The 18,466-nt window shown below is 29.5% G+C and overlaps 1 protein-coding gene across 2 annotated transcripts in view; it reads right to left on the minus strand.

The window, feature by feature from the left end:
- The window catches only part of LOC129961107 (synaptic vesicle glycoprotein 2C-like), a 98,695-nt gene that overhangs the window by 47,496 nt on the left and 32,733 nt on the right, over positions 1–18,466 (minus strand). For both annotated transcript variants that reach the window (XM_056074937.1, XM_056074938.1), the window contains exons 2-3: positions 17,992–18,198; positions 885–1,032 (exon numbers count right to left, since the gene is read on the minus strand). In XM_056074937.1, coding sequence (XP_055930912.1) covers positions 885–1,032; positions 17,992–18,186 — 343 coding nt within the window. In that variant the 5' untranslated portion in view covers positions 18,187–18,198. The remainder of the gene's footprint in view (positions 1–884; positions 1,033–17,991; positions 18,199–18,466) is intronic.

The raw sequence follows: 18,466 nt of genomic DNA on the forward strand, positions 1-18,466 counted from the left end.
TATTTTTACGAATTTGTTGTTGCCTCTTAATTAACAATTCTTCTTTAGTATCTTTTTAAGGAAAAATTTTATTTTTATATTTTATTATTGTCGAATTACATCTATGTACAATGCATTTAAATTCCCCTCTTTGTTATAAAAAAATTCGCTTACATTTCATTTATTGTGTACGAAGTATTCAGTGAGAAAGCATTATAAGTGTCAAAAAATTCAACCTCTACATTTCGAAGAATCTCCGGATTTTAGATCACTTTTATTAAAAGAAAAACCCTTTTTTAATTCGATTTTGCTTCTTTGGTATTTTATATATGAACAGGATAACAAAGAGAAGGGCGCTCATGACGCCATTTATAGATCTATATCGAAAACATTCTGCATATCCGTGTATATATGAACGATAACCAAAAAAAGTAGTCATCGGAATACACGAAATTCGTCACATAATGTTTATACGAAAATTATAGACCTGAATTCAGTTTGAAACTGTCGAAAGGTGCAGTACTTTTTTAACTTTGAGAATGTGAACCCGCTTATTCGAAACCACAATTATCTATAAAAAGACAATTTGGAATATAATATTAAAAGTTAATTTATAGATTTGTGTCAAATTTTTGAATTTATTAATCAAATAAAAGAAGTGCCATCTAAGATGCACCATAGATTCTCTTTACTAAAAGACGAAGCTAAATAAATAACTCGGATTATTGCGCAAGTTTACAAGATTTTCGTTGGTAAAACAGTTCCAGTAATTCATTTGTTTCCGAAACAATACATTTAAGGGTGCAAACGATTGATAGGAAACAGGATACATTAACTCGTCCTGATTTTTTTTATTTGCTTGTTTTATATCAGATTAATTTATGAAAAATGAAATAATGTTTTACCTAGCCATCCTTTTTGATATTCTTCCATGCACAATTCGTGTTCAGCGCTGGGAAGTATGTAGCCAACTGCAAAAAGCTCCACGGCATCAGCTGTCAATCCTAGACCCGCCATAAGAAGCACCAGTAAATGAAAAGCACCAAAGCCAGCCTATAAAATAAAACAAGACAATCCATATTTTGAATTTGCATAAAATAGAACTGGAAAATAATAACTGTTTTCTAGAAACACGTTAAATATTATGTTCTTTATGCATAGTTAAAAAATAACAATGATATACGATTTTTTTTTTAGTTTTTAAAACCAGTTTTAGACAGATCAAATTTCTTATTTGAGCTCCAAAAATTCAATTTTTTGTTTTTCAAATTTAGGAAACTTAAATTTGGAGTTGATGAAACTTTCACAACTCCATCACAAATCTGTTTTCATTGATTTACATCATTGAGCTTAAGAATTATTGTGTTCATATGTATGCGAAAGTACAAACTTACAGAGGATCAACCCCTTGTCAAGAAGAATCTACATTTTAGATGCTAAACTTGTGTACCAAATATTATCTGTCTAGCTCTTTACGTTTTGAAGTTATCGAGTTAACCCTTTAAAGGGCCATTTTTTTCTAGTCATATTATGTTAAAATATTTTTAGGTTTGAAATTAGAACAAGAAAAGGGATTCATTTAGCTTATTAGATAAATTTAATTTAATTTAATTAATTAATTTGGTTAATTAATAATTAAGTAACAAATCAAGACACATCATTTTGTCTGAGATAAAGAACTGAAGCATCTAAGTTTCTGACTTGCTAAAAAAATTTGTCAGAACTTACGCCAAACTACATAATTTCATACAAAGATTGATAAATTTGGTGGGAAGCATACTTCCCACGGCTCTAAAAAGGGTTAACTTGTACTTAAACAGCTAGACAGATTTTCCCTGAATGGATTTCGTTCTAAATTTGATAGAAACCTATAAATTTTGCCTGAAGTCTATATAGCAAATTTCATCTGTCTAGTTCAAAGTGTTTTTGAGTCATCGTGTTCACAGATCGACAGACATAATGTCAAAAATATTTTTCACATATTGTGAGGTCTGAAACGTAAAGATTCGTCAAATACAGAGTTCGAACTTTTTTTAGATTACATAATATTTTCTTTATACTTCGCATACGAGAAGGTAACCAATGAGATTGATCCCACGAGATTGAAACTTTCTTGCATACTTTCCAATTATTTTTTTCCCCCTCTCCCCGCATAAAATTATGGGAAAGGCCGCAAATACCTTGCATGGTATTAGTGAACAATAGTTACGAAATACAGAACCTTGGCATGAAACAAGTATGCTTTCTGAATCTATTAACAGGAATTTTGAACGCCATTTTGCCGACCGAATAAAATTTAACACGTAATTACATTTTCAGTCATAACATACTGCTCTTCATCGATTTAAGTCATTCAGTTTAGTAGTTATCACTTTTACATGCATACGAAAGTACAGACCAACAGACGCTCACTCCTGGATAGACTTTGTTCGAAATTTGATAAGAATCGACATTCTAGAAGTTAAAACTGTGAACCAAATTTTATCTACCTAGCTAGTTGGGGTTTGGAGTTATCTAGTTCACTTGTAATTGAACAGACAAATTAACTGACTTTCTGTGAATGAAATCTATCAAATTTTGAATGAAATTAACAAATTTATTCCAAAGTTCATATATTACCAATTTCATCCATCTAGCTCCAAACGTTTTTGAATTATCATGTTCATAGAAGGATAGACATAATTCCAAAAATGTGATTTTAAACTGAAGATCTGAAATATGGAGATTCGTCAAAATTTCAACTTCGAATTTCTTGAAGATAACAATAATTTCTCTGCATTTCGTATACTATAAAGAGGAAATTTTGATTTCCCTCCTTCAAAGGCTGTGAACTTATTATTTCTTTCATGAGTTGTTAATAATACAAACGAAAAATATGAAGTTTTCGATTCAAAAATAATTGTTTTAAAGCCTAATATAAACATTACTTCTTTTTTTAACCATAAAAGATGCATTCAGTTGAAATTACTTTCTCTCTTTATTTTCTGTTATCAATCATAAATCAAGCTAAGTGTTCTTTATGTTTACTGCTTCGACAAGTTCCAATTATTTGAAACACATTATCAGATTTTCTCAAGTTTTTCAATATTCAAATGCATCATTGTTAATATTGTCTAATCTAATTGTTAACATTTAAATAATGTTTGTTTGTTATGCTTCAAATAATTAATAATGATCATTTCCTTAAGTACAGTATTTAAGGAACGTACTCCACCTAATACAACTTTCTATTTCTTACTTTATTATATTAAATGAAGCAATTTCATTAATTTATACTTTAAAAAATATTTGTCCTCATAGATGCTGAATGCAAACGCATTAAATTAATAGAGATTGGTATAAATCTGAACCCTATAAGCTAAATCTGTACTAATAATAAAGACGAGTCTTTCTGTGTGTGTGTGTGTGTGCTTTGGCGTTCTACAGGCTAGATCATTTGGCTTACGTCTACCAAATTTCGCACATGTATATATTGTAAGGTGGGAAGGTGCAATCTTAGCGAATTTTTTTCGAAATTTTAATCAGAATTTTAATTAATAAAAGTTAAACTGGATTTCGACATTTTTTCACAATAACTTACGAAAATATTATAGAGAAAAAGTAAAAAGTCAAGAAAATTGACTTAAATTTTTCCTGAATTATATCAATATTTAAAAAATATTTTTTCCTAATTTCCAAAAACAGATTATATATATTGTTGGCCTGAAATTCAAACCTTTTCCATTGCTTCAACATATTTAATCGCAAGATTTTCTCTCATTATTGAAAGCCAAAGAAAGCCTCATCTGTTTAACACCTGCATTGTTTACAAAGCCAATATAATAATAATATAATATTGTAACTGATGTCCCCGGAGGACCAATTGGTCACCAATGGTGATTAGTATGGGATGAAAATATTTATGTGAAGCACGTTTGTAAAAAGCCTTAACCCAAATCCTAATTATATATGGAAAAATAAAATATAAAACACGAAAATAAATTGCCAAAAGCGCATTGTAGAACGAGTAAATCGCATGGAAACAAATGCGAAAGGGTAAAAAATCGATTCGATTCCATCTCCACATTCGCTTCGCTAAAAGTGCTCAAAGAACACGAAATGTCGTGCAAAGTATGGTAAATGGACACGCCAACGAAAAGAATGGAATACGGAGAATATTTGAGTATGATGAAAAGGTGTACCAGACAAGCAAATAGCCCACAAATAATCAATGTATATTAGCAGTCCATAAATAATTGATGAATATTAGCAGCTAATACATGATTAATTGATCTAAATATTCAACAATCATTCGGAATTTTTATTTCATATGAATTCCCTTTGAATACTTATCTTCAGTGGGCAGATATTGATTATGAATTTATTAAATTGAAGCAATAAATTGACTTGATAATGAAACCCTATGATTATGATGTTTAGTAAAAGCTCATAAAATATAGAAATTTTGATAATTCGTTCACTCATTATTTATTTTTGGACAACGGTGACGGTTAATCGCTTATGTAAAAAGTTCATCACTTTTTTTTTTTTCACTTAGCTCTTTTGGGAGTTTCCAACTTTTCTTTTTCACTTCACTTATAATTCTGTCTAAGGTAACTACATTTCGAATTCAGTTCTAGGAATTCCAGATGAAGATAAGATAAACAAGATTGTCTGATTAATGCTGTAAGCTCCTTTGTACCAAAAAAAAAATTATATATACGGTGATTAGAATTAAAGCTTACCTGCTCAGCACATCTAAGGTTTCAAATTCTCTTTTCAGTTTGTTCTAATTTATGATAATGAGAAGAATGCAAAACAATTTCTTAAGCTTTATTTGCAAAAATGTGCTAGAAAAATGGCTTTGGACAATTTAGCATTAAAAAATTAAAAAGTTCAGAAGGCTCATAAACATAATCTAAAGCTTAGTTAGGTCCGTTAAGACCCATCTTCCTATTTACAGGACACCACATTTCATTCAACGACTAAATCAAGTACATTCTTTTTTTTTTTTCTAAAAAGTCGTTATGTTTTTTCACATATGTTCCAACCGACATAAATTGGGCTTTAACTAGATTTTGAAATCAAAACTGTAGTATTTTTTCTTTTTGCTTTGAATTCTTTTCGAAGTAATAGAGGGAATTCGAAGAAATCTTCATTTTTTGTTATTTTACGATAATTTAAAAATATCTTAAATATTTAATCAATAAAAAGTTTTTAATGACTATTTATAGATATTTGTATAATTTTTCTTACATTTTTTTATAATTTAATCTGGTTTTATCCTTTTTTTTATTTTGGTACGTTTAATCTAAGATTTAAAATAAGTTGGACGTTAAAGGGTTAATTTACTTACATAAATTTACCAATTCGAAGCAACACGAGGAAAGAATCCCGCTGATAGGACCGATTTTGCAAGAAAAATATAACCATTTAAAATAATAGTGTAACGATACAATCACTGTATCCTGATTCAAAGATGGCGAAGAAATTTTAGAAATGCAACAACAACTTCATGCATTATATTAGTAATAAAGAGTTCTTGAAATAATATTGTTTGAGTACTTATTGCCTTATATAATAAATTGTGTTATAGTTTAAATCATTCCCTGTCTTTTCCCGAAATCTGATATTCCTGATCTTAGGTAACTAGTGGTGTTCAATCACAGCTGCTCTGCGAAGTTAGTTTAATAATTCCAAATTTGCTGGATGTTCCTCTTCTAAAGATGAAGGAAATAGCGAAAGAAGGAAAGGAATTCAAAATACAACTAACGAAAATATACAAAATGATAATGTATAAATAAAGTTTCATTTTAAAACAAGTAAATACTAATAAATAGTATTTTAAATCGAATTTTTATATTCATCTAAAGTTCCGAAATACATTGGAAGGATTTGGGGTAATCTTTATATCGAAAGTTTAGTTCCAAATACTAAAAGGCTAAAAACTTTTAGAATAATCATATAAAAATGTTTTACGATTCAAAGATTAATTAAAGATATAATATAATCCTTGCTACTCTCTAAAAATAAATTAAAAATATGAATTTTTGTAAAATGCATTAACTGAAAGCAACGGATGCAGTTTTCCGGAATAATAGAATCCTCTATTTATTTAAGAATATAATAATCATAATTTATTTAATTTTGTATTTATAAAAAATCTAGCACAACTTTCTGTAAGCGTTTACAGCTCTCAAACCTTATATGAAACACACACACACACACACACACACACACACACACACACACACACACACACACACACACACACACACACACACACACACACACACACACACACACAATCTCTTTTCTGTGAGAAAAAAGTAGAACTTTATTTTTCAATGTCTCAGTTTCCTTTTGCTATATATGCGCAATAGTGATGAGCAATGTTTTAAAGAAATTCATAAGGCAGAAACATTTTTCGCATACCAAAATGAGAAAATAAAATTTAATTTATGATATATAAAAATTACTTAGAAAAGGATTGTAATGTAAAATTCTTTTAGTAAATAATTACAAGGACAATTTCTCTAACACTTCATGATTTCTTTTTATTGATAACATGTAGCTCGGTAAATATTTATAAAGAAATGTAATGAATACACAAAAAATAATTAATAAAATTCATTTTGATATTAATTTTTATAATGTATTAATTAAAAATTAGGATCTGGTTTTTAAAAATTCCTTACTAAAAGGCTAATAACATTAAGACAAAAATCTAATTATCAATTTTTTTTATTAATTAATTATTAAAATTTCCCTGTGTTAAATGAAAAGGCAGAATTTAAATATCGCAGAAATGTGTTTTTGCACAGTTATGATAAATTACATAATTCTCACGGTTACAGTGCGCCTTTATAATGTTTCAACGTAGAATAGAATCCTTCTGTCATAATTTATAAAAATATAATGAATTTTGTCGAAGCTGAATGTGCAGGATTTAATGTTATTGCATTGTATCTTCTAGCAAAACAGAAGATAAAAAATTGGAATTTGAACTAAAAAAATCAAACTTTATATTTTAGAGAAATTAATATTAGCAAATTTTAAGCATTTCGGCTCACCAAATCGTTGATGCCTTCTGATTGCTTTTGGAATCTCTTTAAACTATATTAATTCAAATGAAAATGAAACATGATCAGCATATTCGCTAAATAAAAAAATCAACATAAGTTCTCTAATAAAATTGCATGCAAACAGAGTTAAAGGATTTTAAAAATATTTTTTCAAGTAAATATACATATTTAAATATATAGATGAATGAAAAAAAAAATTGGAGCATTTTTATATATCAATAAAATATAAATCTGTAAATAAAAAGGCAAATGATATAGAGATGAAGGATAATATTCTTCGAATGGCTTCTAAGTCCATTGGTTGGAGGGTTGAATTCAGAATTAATTGGGAGAAAGCTGGAAATAGTTTTAATTCTTTCAATTTAGCTCTGAAAAAAAGTTTTTCACCTTGGGCATGGTGGGCTTTAGCTCCAAATATTGATATCCATTTGAGTAAAATGAATATTAATATTTGTTAAGTTCATAGATCATTTAGTTCACCACATTTATTTCAAAGTTTTGCCTTAACACCATGAACAAATTAAAAACTCAAAATGGAATTTTTAAAAGTGTATTTCAAAAGTGACTCATGGTTTGAATTTTTGTAGATTAATTTATTCCCATTGGCAATGCACTGCTTCAATATATTCAGAACTAAATTATCAGTTATTTGATTAATTTAATTAAATTTGATGCCACACAACTGACGCCTTTAGTCAATGGGGTTGAGTGAATTTAATTTCAAAACTTCATAATATTTAAAATGATGAATCATAAATTAAAGATTTAAAAGCTGAGAGCAGTTAAAACAAATTCCATTCATTAGCACATTAATAAAAGCATGCTTTTTAAAATTAATTTGATAAATTTTTTAAAGAAAATTATTTCCATGACTGAGTAATCCTTTTAGTGGGAGTTCAATGATTCTCCTTGCTTATCACAGTTCTGGAGTCCTTTGCTTTGGAATCAGGCAAAGTCTTGATTCATTTTTTTTCTTTCAAAATACATATTCGAAGCACTCAGAAACTTTGGAGAGACTCTAAATGATTTTGCTCCTAATGATCTATAAAAAGAACAGGTCATAAAATGATAACTCTGTAAGAACGCACCAAAAACTACAGGGTGTGGTCAAAAATTCACGAATTGAGGGCGTCATTCTCCCGTCCTTGAAAATTCAGGAAAAATGTTAGAAAATTGCTTTAAAATTTCCAAAAATAATAAGTAGTCGATACGATTGATATTCTTTAAGCACATGAATTCAAAATAATTATCTGGATATAACGAGTTATCAAAAAGAGTATTTAGTAAATCACTTTTTTTTTGTTCATTTGATGTTGCTGGATAAATTTGGCAAAATGTCAAAACCCCTTGGAAGGTTAAAATTCCTTTACACGTCCTTTTACCTCTCGCGTGACTCAACGCATAAGTTACGCGAAATAACCTGAGCAGTTTTATGCCACATTTATTCTCGTAATTCACTTCTTGGATAAACTGTGTTTTAATAGGGTAGAACTATCTACTTCTCTCAACGATTTTTCTTTTAAAATTCCCGTTCTTTGGAAAACTACGTAATATAGTGGCAAACAGATTAAAATTACATTTCAGTAGAACATTCTTTCAATATATTTAGAAGTTTCTAATTGTTCTTCTTTTTGACTTTATTTTTACTATTATTTTACTAATTTTATTCTTATTATTTTTGTTACTGACTTTAATTATGCTTGATTCACATTTCATTTTACTTTATTAATGCTTCGTTTTGCATGTATTCAAGAGCTATTTAGGACTAAGAACTTCATCAAATGTCTTGGGCCCGTGATTCGGCAATGCACTCAACGTATTTCTTCATCAAGTCAGTTAGAAAGCTGATTCAGTAATCATCACACTTCTATATCATGTCAGTTGTTCACATGATCCAGTAATACACATTACACTTCTGAACCACGTCAGTTGGACACCCGATTCAGCAATATACTCACTATACTTCTACACCATGTTAGTTGGGCACCTGATCCAGCAATACACTCACCACACTTCTACATTATGTCAATTAAGCATCTGATATAAAAATATACTTGCCATACTTCTACATTACGTCAGTCAACAATTCTTCAAAATTAATGAGAGTGTCTATAAATTTAGACCATTGTTATAGCTAGATTTTCATTGAAATGAAGATTCATATTTGCGATTTTGATGTAGAGAACCAGGCCATTAAGGCAAAAGTCTTTATTTGATTGACTGTTCTTCGTTCTCTCAGGTCGTAGATAACAATAAACTTGTCAAAGAATGAGATCATATAACAACAACAAGATTATAGCTACCAGGACGCATGACATATTTGTTCAATAGAAATTTACATTAATATTTATTAACTAACCAATTTTAACCAATATATCTAATATCAAGAACATATAGTTCAATAAACGCTGTATTTGTTAAAATCACTTATGTTATCTTAAATTTCTATTATTTTATTGTAAGTTTTTCTATTTATGTCTCATCTCTTAACTGCCCTTTTAGTCGATGGTTTTTCAAATGTATCGCATTATTTTTAAGTCTAAACAGTTTTTTAATAATTTCTGGAAGGAATATATTTCGCACTTTATTATTAACTGTCACCAAGATGAAATAAACTAAGCTAAAAGTAAAGCTTTCTGTCCAAATATGACATCAGAAATTTTTCATTATTACTATGAATTTCAATCTTTACAAACTATTAATGAAAATCAAAAATGACGAATAAACTGAATCTTTTTCTTATGGCAGGTAAAATCATTGAAAAGTTATTCTAAAATTAACATTCCTTTTTTAAGGAGATGGGAACAACTATTGAAGAAATATTTAGTGATGCATTCAAGCGTCAGTTGTTGTTGTTTCTTACGGTACTTGTCATAAACACGCCCGTTGACACTGTCAGCGATTTTAAGCCGAGAGAGCCTGTCTTGTTTTTCAGTAGCGCCATTTAGGGCCAAGAGTACGTCTTAGCTACTCACGCGTCACACCCCTTTTTACTTCATTCATGCATTTCATTCACTCATCCGCAGATCGTAATTTAGACATGAATCAGAGAACGATCACCTCTGAACCAGTACCCCCAGTGATATTACTCTCGACATGGCGGACTTTGTGATCATGAGAGAGTTATATGTACGCCAGCCACCACACACACACGTAGAGCTTTCGTCCGGCGGGGTTCGAACTCATAAACCAAGGGATGCGAATCCAACCCCCTACCAACCAAGCTATCCCGGCCTAAGCGTCGATGGCAAGGGTAGAAGGACCTTCTTTTCTGTTATATCACTTCTTAATATTAGAGAATAGAGGCTTTATTATCTAAGCCTCTATTCTCTAATATTCTAATAAGCTACCATATAGAATTTTATTTTGCATGAAGTGTAGAGGGCTCTAATCGCAAAATCACATAGTGGTCCTGAACACACTTTACTGACATGTTCACGTTTGTTGCAAGATGGCGTGACCATGATATACATCTAACATGAGATAAAAAAAATAAGTTTTCAGCCCATTGTTTCTGATAGAGAATCACATTCTTCTTCAACAAAAAGCCCTCAATATTTGATTTATAAAATTTTTAAAGTATTTAAACCCTTTCAAGACTAATTTTTTAAAAGATTGCATTTATTTGATCCAAGCAGACTTGAAAGAACACTATACGCAATACAATACTACATGCAATATAAATGAACAATTCTTTTTCTGTTATCATACAAGAGTATACAATATACTGTTAGCTCTTAGCTGATTCCCAATTTATAAGATAATATACTGTTTTTGTTGGTTTAAAGTTAATCAATTTATGTGCAAATATTATGCAATTGAACTGCAAAATCTCCAACAATACCAAACAGAGGTTTTCAAAATGAGTGAACTAGCCACAAAGAAATTGCAGTACAAAGAATCATTAACAGCAGTACGATGCAAGTTGTAGGGCAAAAAGTTTCATTTAAGTTAAGTAAATGACTGAAATTTAGGATCCAGGAAAGATAGGAAAAGGAGTTCAAGGATAAATGACAAATGGGCGTGGCAGCCAGAAATAAATTCTTGCCCCGCATTATGCTTGGATTATAGTTAGTAAGAACTGAGGAAGATAGGTTAAAACTAAGATTGCGAGGTAAATGACACTGACTGAATAGATGGTTTTCTTTTGGTAATAAATGGAGAATTCTTTATACAGGAAAGCAAATTTTTCATCAATATAAGAAGCATATGAAGAAAACTTTAGACGAAATTAAATTTATAGAGGGCGAAATTGAATTGTGTTGGACAGGTCAAGGTTTCAGCTCGGATATCTTTATTTTCAATGCTATGTTGTATCTATAACAATCTTCAATGCGTCCAATGTTTTAATAACTCAGATATATAAAAGAAATTAGGAACACATGCGTTTATGGGCACGATTCATTATTGATTCGTAGAGTATAACTTACGAATTCTATCATCAATATGTCGAATTAGTATTCACCCGTAGAATGGTGGCAATGTATTAAAACCTATATGACGAAAGGCACTCATTATGGTAAATATACACAAATTACTTCTATGCAAAAGTAGAAAGAAAGTAGGTTTGTAGAAGCAGAAGCAATGGGGGAGGGATGATCCTGTCACTGTTTCTAAGCAACATACTCCTTGTCAAAACAATATGCCATTATTATTTGTGTTTGTGTATCTTCAGAAAGCCATTAACTATAATATCTTTAGTAATTATCAGAGGCAATCCGTGGCACAAAACAGATTTATTTCATTAAACAAGCCATTATTCTTCCCTTTCTTGACTCATTGCGGTAGCAAGTAATCTGTGCAAGATGTTTCTGTGGTTTCCGTAACGGAACATGCTGTATATAATTGATCTTTATCACGCAATAATAGTATATTGCCCATAATGCTATATAATTGGGCTCCACTATGCTCAGGGACAAACTGTACTTAATGCTACGTATTATGAGGCAATCATGCAATTACTGTAAACCTCAGCTAACATCTATAAGATTTACTAAAATTTACCATTTGTATCTGTAAAATGACGATATAGTTTAGAATTTTTCTTAAAGGCAACGGTGTTTATTTCGGTTCCTGGACAAAATTCACAAATTTTTTTAACTGTTATTTCATTTTTTCGATGAAACAACCTATTTAAAAATATGTGCCTTTCTTATGGACAATGTATTTTAATGAAATATCAGCTGCTAATATTAATCTAAAATTATTTACAGAGCATATTTATAAATAATGAATTTTGAAATTTGAGATCTATCTCATACACGAAACAGGTTAATCTTTGGATACAATATCACTGATGCCTATTTCATTTTATGAGCTCTGTTTGAAATGGAAATAATAAATATTAAGATTCCCTTTTATTCGAGTAAAAGCAACATAGCCAGTAGACGTACTTTTAGAAAGTTGAAATCATACTAATAATTACTTAACTTATAGTCCATTAAGTCCATTAATCAGCTTAAGTCCATTAATCAGATTAATTGTTAGTATAAAATATTCTTGTCTTTATTATAACGAGGAGCAACACATCTCAAAGACAGCTTATCAGAAAAAATTATGCCCCTAAGAAATTTCTATATAATCTTCCAAGAATTTCAAACTTTCGTTCTGTCCTTACTGCTGCCTGACGGAATTTTATCTAATCACGCTGAAGTGAAAGCACATTTATAAGTTTTATTAACTTAATTATGTCAGAACTTTTATTTTTATCTTCTGTGATGTACTTAAAGGATGAAGAGAATTACTTTTGATGCAATTACAATGTGCATTTATCTTCGTTCCATTAAAAACGGGTTTTTTTTCATTATGTGACAGAAAGTCCATTTTTCGTGCTGCATGCTTTGCTTTGCCCAATTACTAGCCCACACCTAAATGCCTCTAAAAGTATCTCATTAGTTCGATGTTAAGCTTTTTACTGACATGCGAACAACAGCAAAGAAAAAAACCCACGTTTTTATCACCATTTAACCATGAGCTTCTTAACAAGCTTTTCCACTGAAACGGAAAGTTAAGGGTTGAGAGATTACAGCAAAAAGTTTGAGCTAGAAGCAGTCTAGATTAATTACGTCAGCTGCTGTCCTGCCTAATTATCTAAAACAAGAAACTTGAAAACAACAGAACAACTTCTGACAGCAAAAAATGGAGAAAATGTGAGAAAAATCAATACATAATTTGAAAATTATTTTTAACATTTAAAGCAGTTTTCTTTCAGTCAGAATAAGAAAAGTACTAAAAAACATTTTATCCTACCCGTAAACCGAACTTATATTAAATGAATTTTATAGCTCCTGAGATTAGATATTAATTTAAAACCACAACAGACTAAAATTATGTAAATTCCTAAAATTCGCACTCCTGTTACATAACAACGATAATGCTATTACTTTTATCAAATTACACAATTCCAAATAAATAGAAGGTCGTGGAGGCCTGGTAATTAGAACTCGTTTCGAGGCCGGAGGGATCCAGATTCGGTACCCTGCTCTGCAAAAGATCGATTTTGTATGTGAATCTAGTGTTCATTGAATCTAAATTCTATAATATCTTCTTCCCTAAGATAAAATGTTGAAATTTGGAGAAAAAATGATTATATTATAGAATTGTAGGTTTTTGCTGAAAATACATAATGAAAGGAAAAAATGAATATTGTTTGTACTACAATAGTTATCTAAATAACATGCATATTGTTTATATAAATAATCTAGTTACAGTTCAACGATGACTTTGTTCGGGTCAAACAGAGATTTTTTTAATAACTTGATGACTGGATATTTCTTCGAATGGGAAATACAGGATGGTCATATTCCCTGGTTACAAAAGAAAATATTGTAAAAACGCTATTATAATTTAGCATATAATTATTGCTATATATTGTAAAGACAGTAATAAAATTTTAATAAGACTACTTATGTCAGCAAGTTTCAATGTGGACACCCTTGGTAACTAGAAGAATGTCAAGGCGGCATTCCCATTCTCGCCACGTAATGTCCAACATTTTTGCTGTCACATTAGAAATAGTATCTGTGATTTCAACTTTGAATGTATCAATATTTTCAACTGGCATTGTAAACACTCTGTCCTTTATGTTACCCTAAAAGAAAAATCTAGTGGAGTAATATCGGATGAGCATATATGTCATTTATGCTATTTTCGCCATTTTGAATAACATCGATTTTCCGATTTGAGGGGTATGTCAGGGAGTTCTTAAACTAAAGATCCTTAACCTCTGGATATAGCAGGTGAATAGAGTTAAGGCATGGCAATGAAATTGTATAGTAAGTGGTTGTGCTAAGATAAATAAAGAATAGCAGTCAATAGTAAGATCATTATTTCTGGATTAATTGAACATCTGTTAGACTAAAAAAATTAGAAACGCGACTATTCCACTGTAAAAATTTTATAGCATTATATTTAATAATTCTATATAATAATTTTTTGTAATCAAGAAAAGACTTTGTGACCTCTCTGAATTAGAGACGGATAAAAGTATTCTGTAAACTTGTTGTTGTTTTTATAGAGTTGAAGGCTCAGAAAATGAGTTCTGTCTTTACATTAATGTCTTTAGCGCGACTATTTCATTGTAAAAATTTTATAGCATTATATTTAATAATTATCACTAATAATTTTTTGTAATCAAGAAAAGACTTTGTGATCACTCTGAATTAGAGACTGATAAAAGTATTCTGTAAACTTGTTGTTGTTTTTAAAGAGTTGAAGGCTCAGAAAATGAGTTCTGTCTTTACATTAATGTCTTTAACGCGACTATTTCATTGTAAAAATTTTATAGCATTACATTTAATAATTCTCACTAATAATTTTTTGCAATCAAGAAAAGACTTTGTGTTCACTCTGAATTAGAGACAGATAAAAGTATTCTGTAAACTTGTTGTTGTTTTTAAAGAGTTGAAGGCTCAGAAAATGAGTTCTGTCTTTACATTAATGTCTTTAACGCGACTATTACATTGCAAAAATTTTATAGCATTATATTTAATAATTATCACTAATAATTTTTTGTAATCAAGAAAAGACTTTGTGATCACTCTGAATTAGAGACAGATAAAAGTATTCTGTAAACTTGTTGTTGTTTTTATAGAGTTGAAGGCTCAGAAAATGAGTTCTGTCTTTACATTAATGTCTTTAACACGACTATTTCATTGTAAAAAATTTATAGTATTACATTTAATAATTATCACTAATAATTTTTTGTAATCAAGAAAAGACTTTGTGATCACTCTGAATTAGAGACAAATAAAAGTATTCTGTAAACTTGTTATTTTTAAAAAGTTGAAGGCTCAGAAAATGAGTTCTGTCTTTACATTAATGTCTTTAACGCGACTATTTCATTGTAAAAAATTTATAGTATTACATTTAATAATTCTCACTAATAATTTTTTGTAATCAAGAAAAGACTTTGTGACCACTCTGAATTAAAGACAAATAAAAGTATTCTGTAAACTTGTTATTTTTAAAGAGTTGAAGGCTCAGAAAATGAGTTCTGTATTTACATTTATGTCATGAATAAAGAAATATAAATTACTAAACATGATTGATCTAATATGGCATTAAATATTCGAGTATATTACTCAATTTTCTCCGAGTGCGATTAAAGACAACTTTTGAGATTGCTATGGAATCAAATGAAAACTCATTAGATTCTGCAATAATCATTTTGGTTTATAAGAATATTTTATTCAGTTATATCACTTAAATATTATATTAGAATATATGTATTTATCATTTGATGACTATTCATAATGAATGCTAAATCAGAATATATCATTAATTGTAGAACATTTTAGCTAAGTCAAACATATATACATGAAAAGAGGTTTGATTTACATGTCTAAAATATGAATTCATTTAAATATTGGATACTATTCAACATGGCAAAGTTGCTTCCACTTAGTACATGTTTCATAGTTTCTACTGATTTATTAAACGCTATAAAACTGACATGACCCCTAGGAAGTAACATAATTAAATATGTAGTTTATATGGTCAAAATAATTATTAGAATGTAATATCGCTTCATACTTAAAATTTCAATCGATATGCTTAAAAAGCAGATGGAAGGTGGTATCATTAATTCAAATTTCTTTGCTAATGAATAATATATATATTTTTTTATTTTGATGAATATTTCTGTTTATGGGGTAGCTACGCAGAAAAATATATTGCATGAATATCTTGCATACCAACAGTAAAAATAAATTTAATGTAATATTGCCTTGTTTTTGCACTGGAGCATTGTTTCCAAATAGACCATGAATGATTACATTAAATGGATAAAACAGTTGCTTGTTAATGCATAAATGTGTTGTGTACATTATTGTGTATTTAGCTGCATTTAGAATATATGAGCGATAACTTTACAAAAAAGGATTAATTTTACTGAATCAAATTTGACTTACGTATATCAATTAGCATATCAAATTAGTCAAATCAATTTAGGTAAAAAAATATCGACTCTTAATTAAATTTTTTACAATACCAGAAAATCTGTATTTTAGAACAAGTAGTGCATTTATATGAAACATTTAGCCAATTTTTGTTAAAATAATTTTTTGTTTTATTTTTGGCACATTTCGAGCTTAATTAGAAAGATACAAAAGGGTTTTTTTTTTGTTTTTTTTTTGCAGCCTTCAGTTTCTTCATGAATAAGGTAACACTTTGAAATATGTCTTTAACTTAAATAATTACTCAGTCTATCGAACCCGGAAAAAAAAGAACGTCTTCTGTTAATTTTTTTTTAAATGAATATGTTTTATTTCTGTTTCTTCTAGCAATTATCTTGTAAGAAAATCGATATCATTTTATATCATCAGTAGCGCCTTGCACCTTGAACCAGTGGGATTTATACTGCATTGCGCAGTAATATCTTCCGACCAAACTTACATTATACCATTTCTCATTCCGGAGAATTAAATTTTTAATCAATGAAAATAGTTATTAGATTTTCGTATTGCTATAGATAAATTTTAACGTAGAAACTCTAGTTATACAATTATTAATTTTTAATTAACTTTAATAAAAAAAAATTAAATATCAAGATAAATATTTTCAATTATTTTATCGCATTCCTTACTCTCGCTTATGAAGATTGCTCAACTAAAAATACATATTTAGGGATATTACTTTCGCATTTATTTAAGGAAAAGAATTATAATACAATATTTTTAATTATTTTTATTTAATGTTTGTTTCCTCCATTTTTTTTTACATATATAATCCAATTCTGCGTTCACGAAAAATGTTTCAGTTGCAAAAAAAGCTTAAAAACTATCTTCTACCATCTCTAGAAAGGAAGAAGTTACTGCATTGTATGTCCGACAATATTTTCGTCTTTTCAAAACTATAGGGCGGAATAAACGCACTTTGTAAATGCGAGTGCGCAGCTGCAGAAATTGATACCACTTTTATAATAGCCATTTTTTTTTTCATTCACAAATTATTCACCAGGTCTTAGTTGTCGCATGTGTGAAATAGCGAAAATCGGTACCGAGTTTAAACATATATCATTTTATAAAGAGTTCTCTTTCTCTACGAAGCAAATTACTTCCCCCTGTGCTTCCTTTGAAACTTGAAATCTCTAAAAGAACTTAGACATTATACTCAAGGTTGAAGGTTAAATAAATTAATGGTTGTACTTATACACTGAAGAAAGCTGGGGAAAGAGTCGCATTTCCGTATTGCCTATACACGGACCAGCAATGTATGTAGTGCTCCAACAATTAAATTCTTTAAAACCCGCACGGCTGAAGCAGTACAAAATTAAAAAAATTGGTACTTTAAATATTTGTTTTTTTTTAAATTAGTTTATGCGAATAAAATATTTTACAGAAGGTTTCGTTCTCGAAATTTTCCCACACGTGTCTGTTGCATAAACTTTCGGTTCTTTCTTTCTTTCTTTCTTTTTTTTTTTTTTAATTGTTGTGATAAAATTCCTTACCTGTTCCAGAAGATGTTCATGGAACTTTGCGATGGAATGCAGAGTCGGTCCATCCTCTTCTTCCTCTGCTTTGTATAGTCTGGCGACGTCTTTCGTGGGTGGAGAGGGAGCTTTGTAAGAAGTGCCTGCCGGTAGAGACTCCTCGTGCACGAGATAGGCACATTCGGAATCGTCTTTCTGAGTTTCCAAGGTCATGGAAAGGTGTCACTGGAATATAAAAACTTATTTAGCAAAACATTCACTTTAAACTTAAGACAAATGTAAATTATATATAAATGATAAATAGCCCTTATTTAAATTACGCACTAACCTCTGCCGACTCAATTTTTTTTATTTCCAAAATAAATTTCTATTTCTTACTTTATGGTTTTTTTAAATATATGGAATCCGTTCTAAAAATGATTTTTTTAAACTTCAAAATCATCAATCAGAATGTTCTAAAGTGAAACAAGGCTTGACATGAATTTCTTTGTTT

The sequence above is a fragment of the Argiope bruennichi genome, chromosome X2 (assembly GCF_947563725.1).
Source record: "Argiope bruennichi chromosome X2, qqArgBrue1.1, whole genome shotgun sequence".
Taxonomy (NCBI): Eukaryota; Metazoa; Arthropoda; class Arachnida; order Araneae; family Araneidae; genus Argiope; species Argiope bruennichi.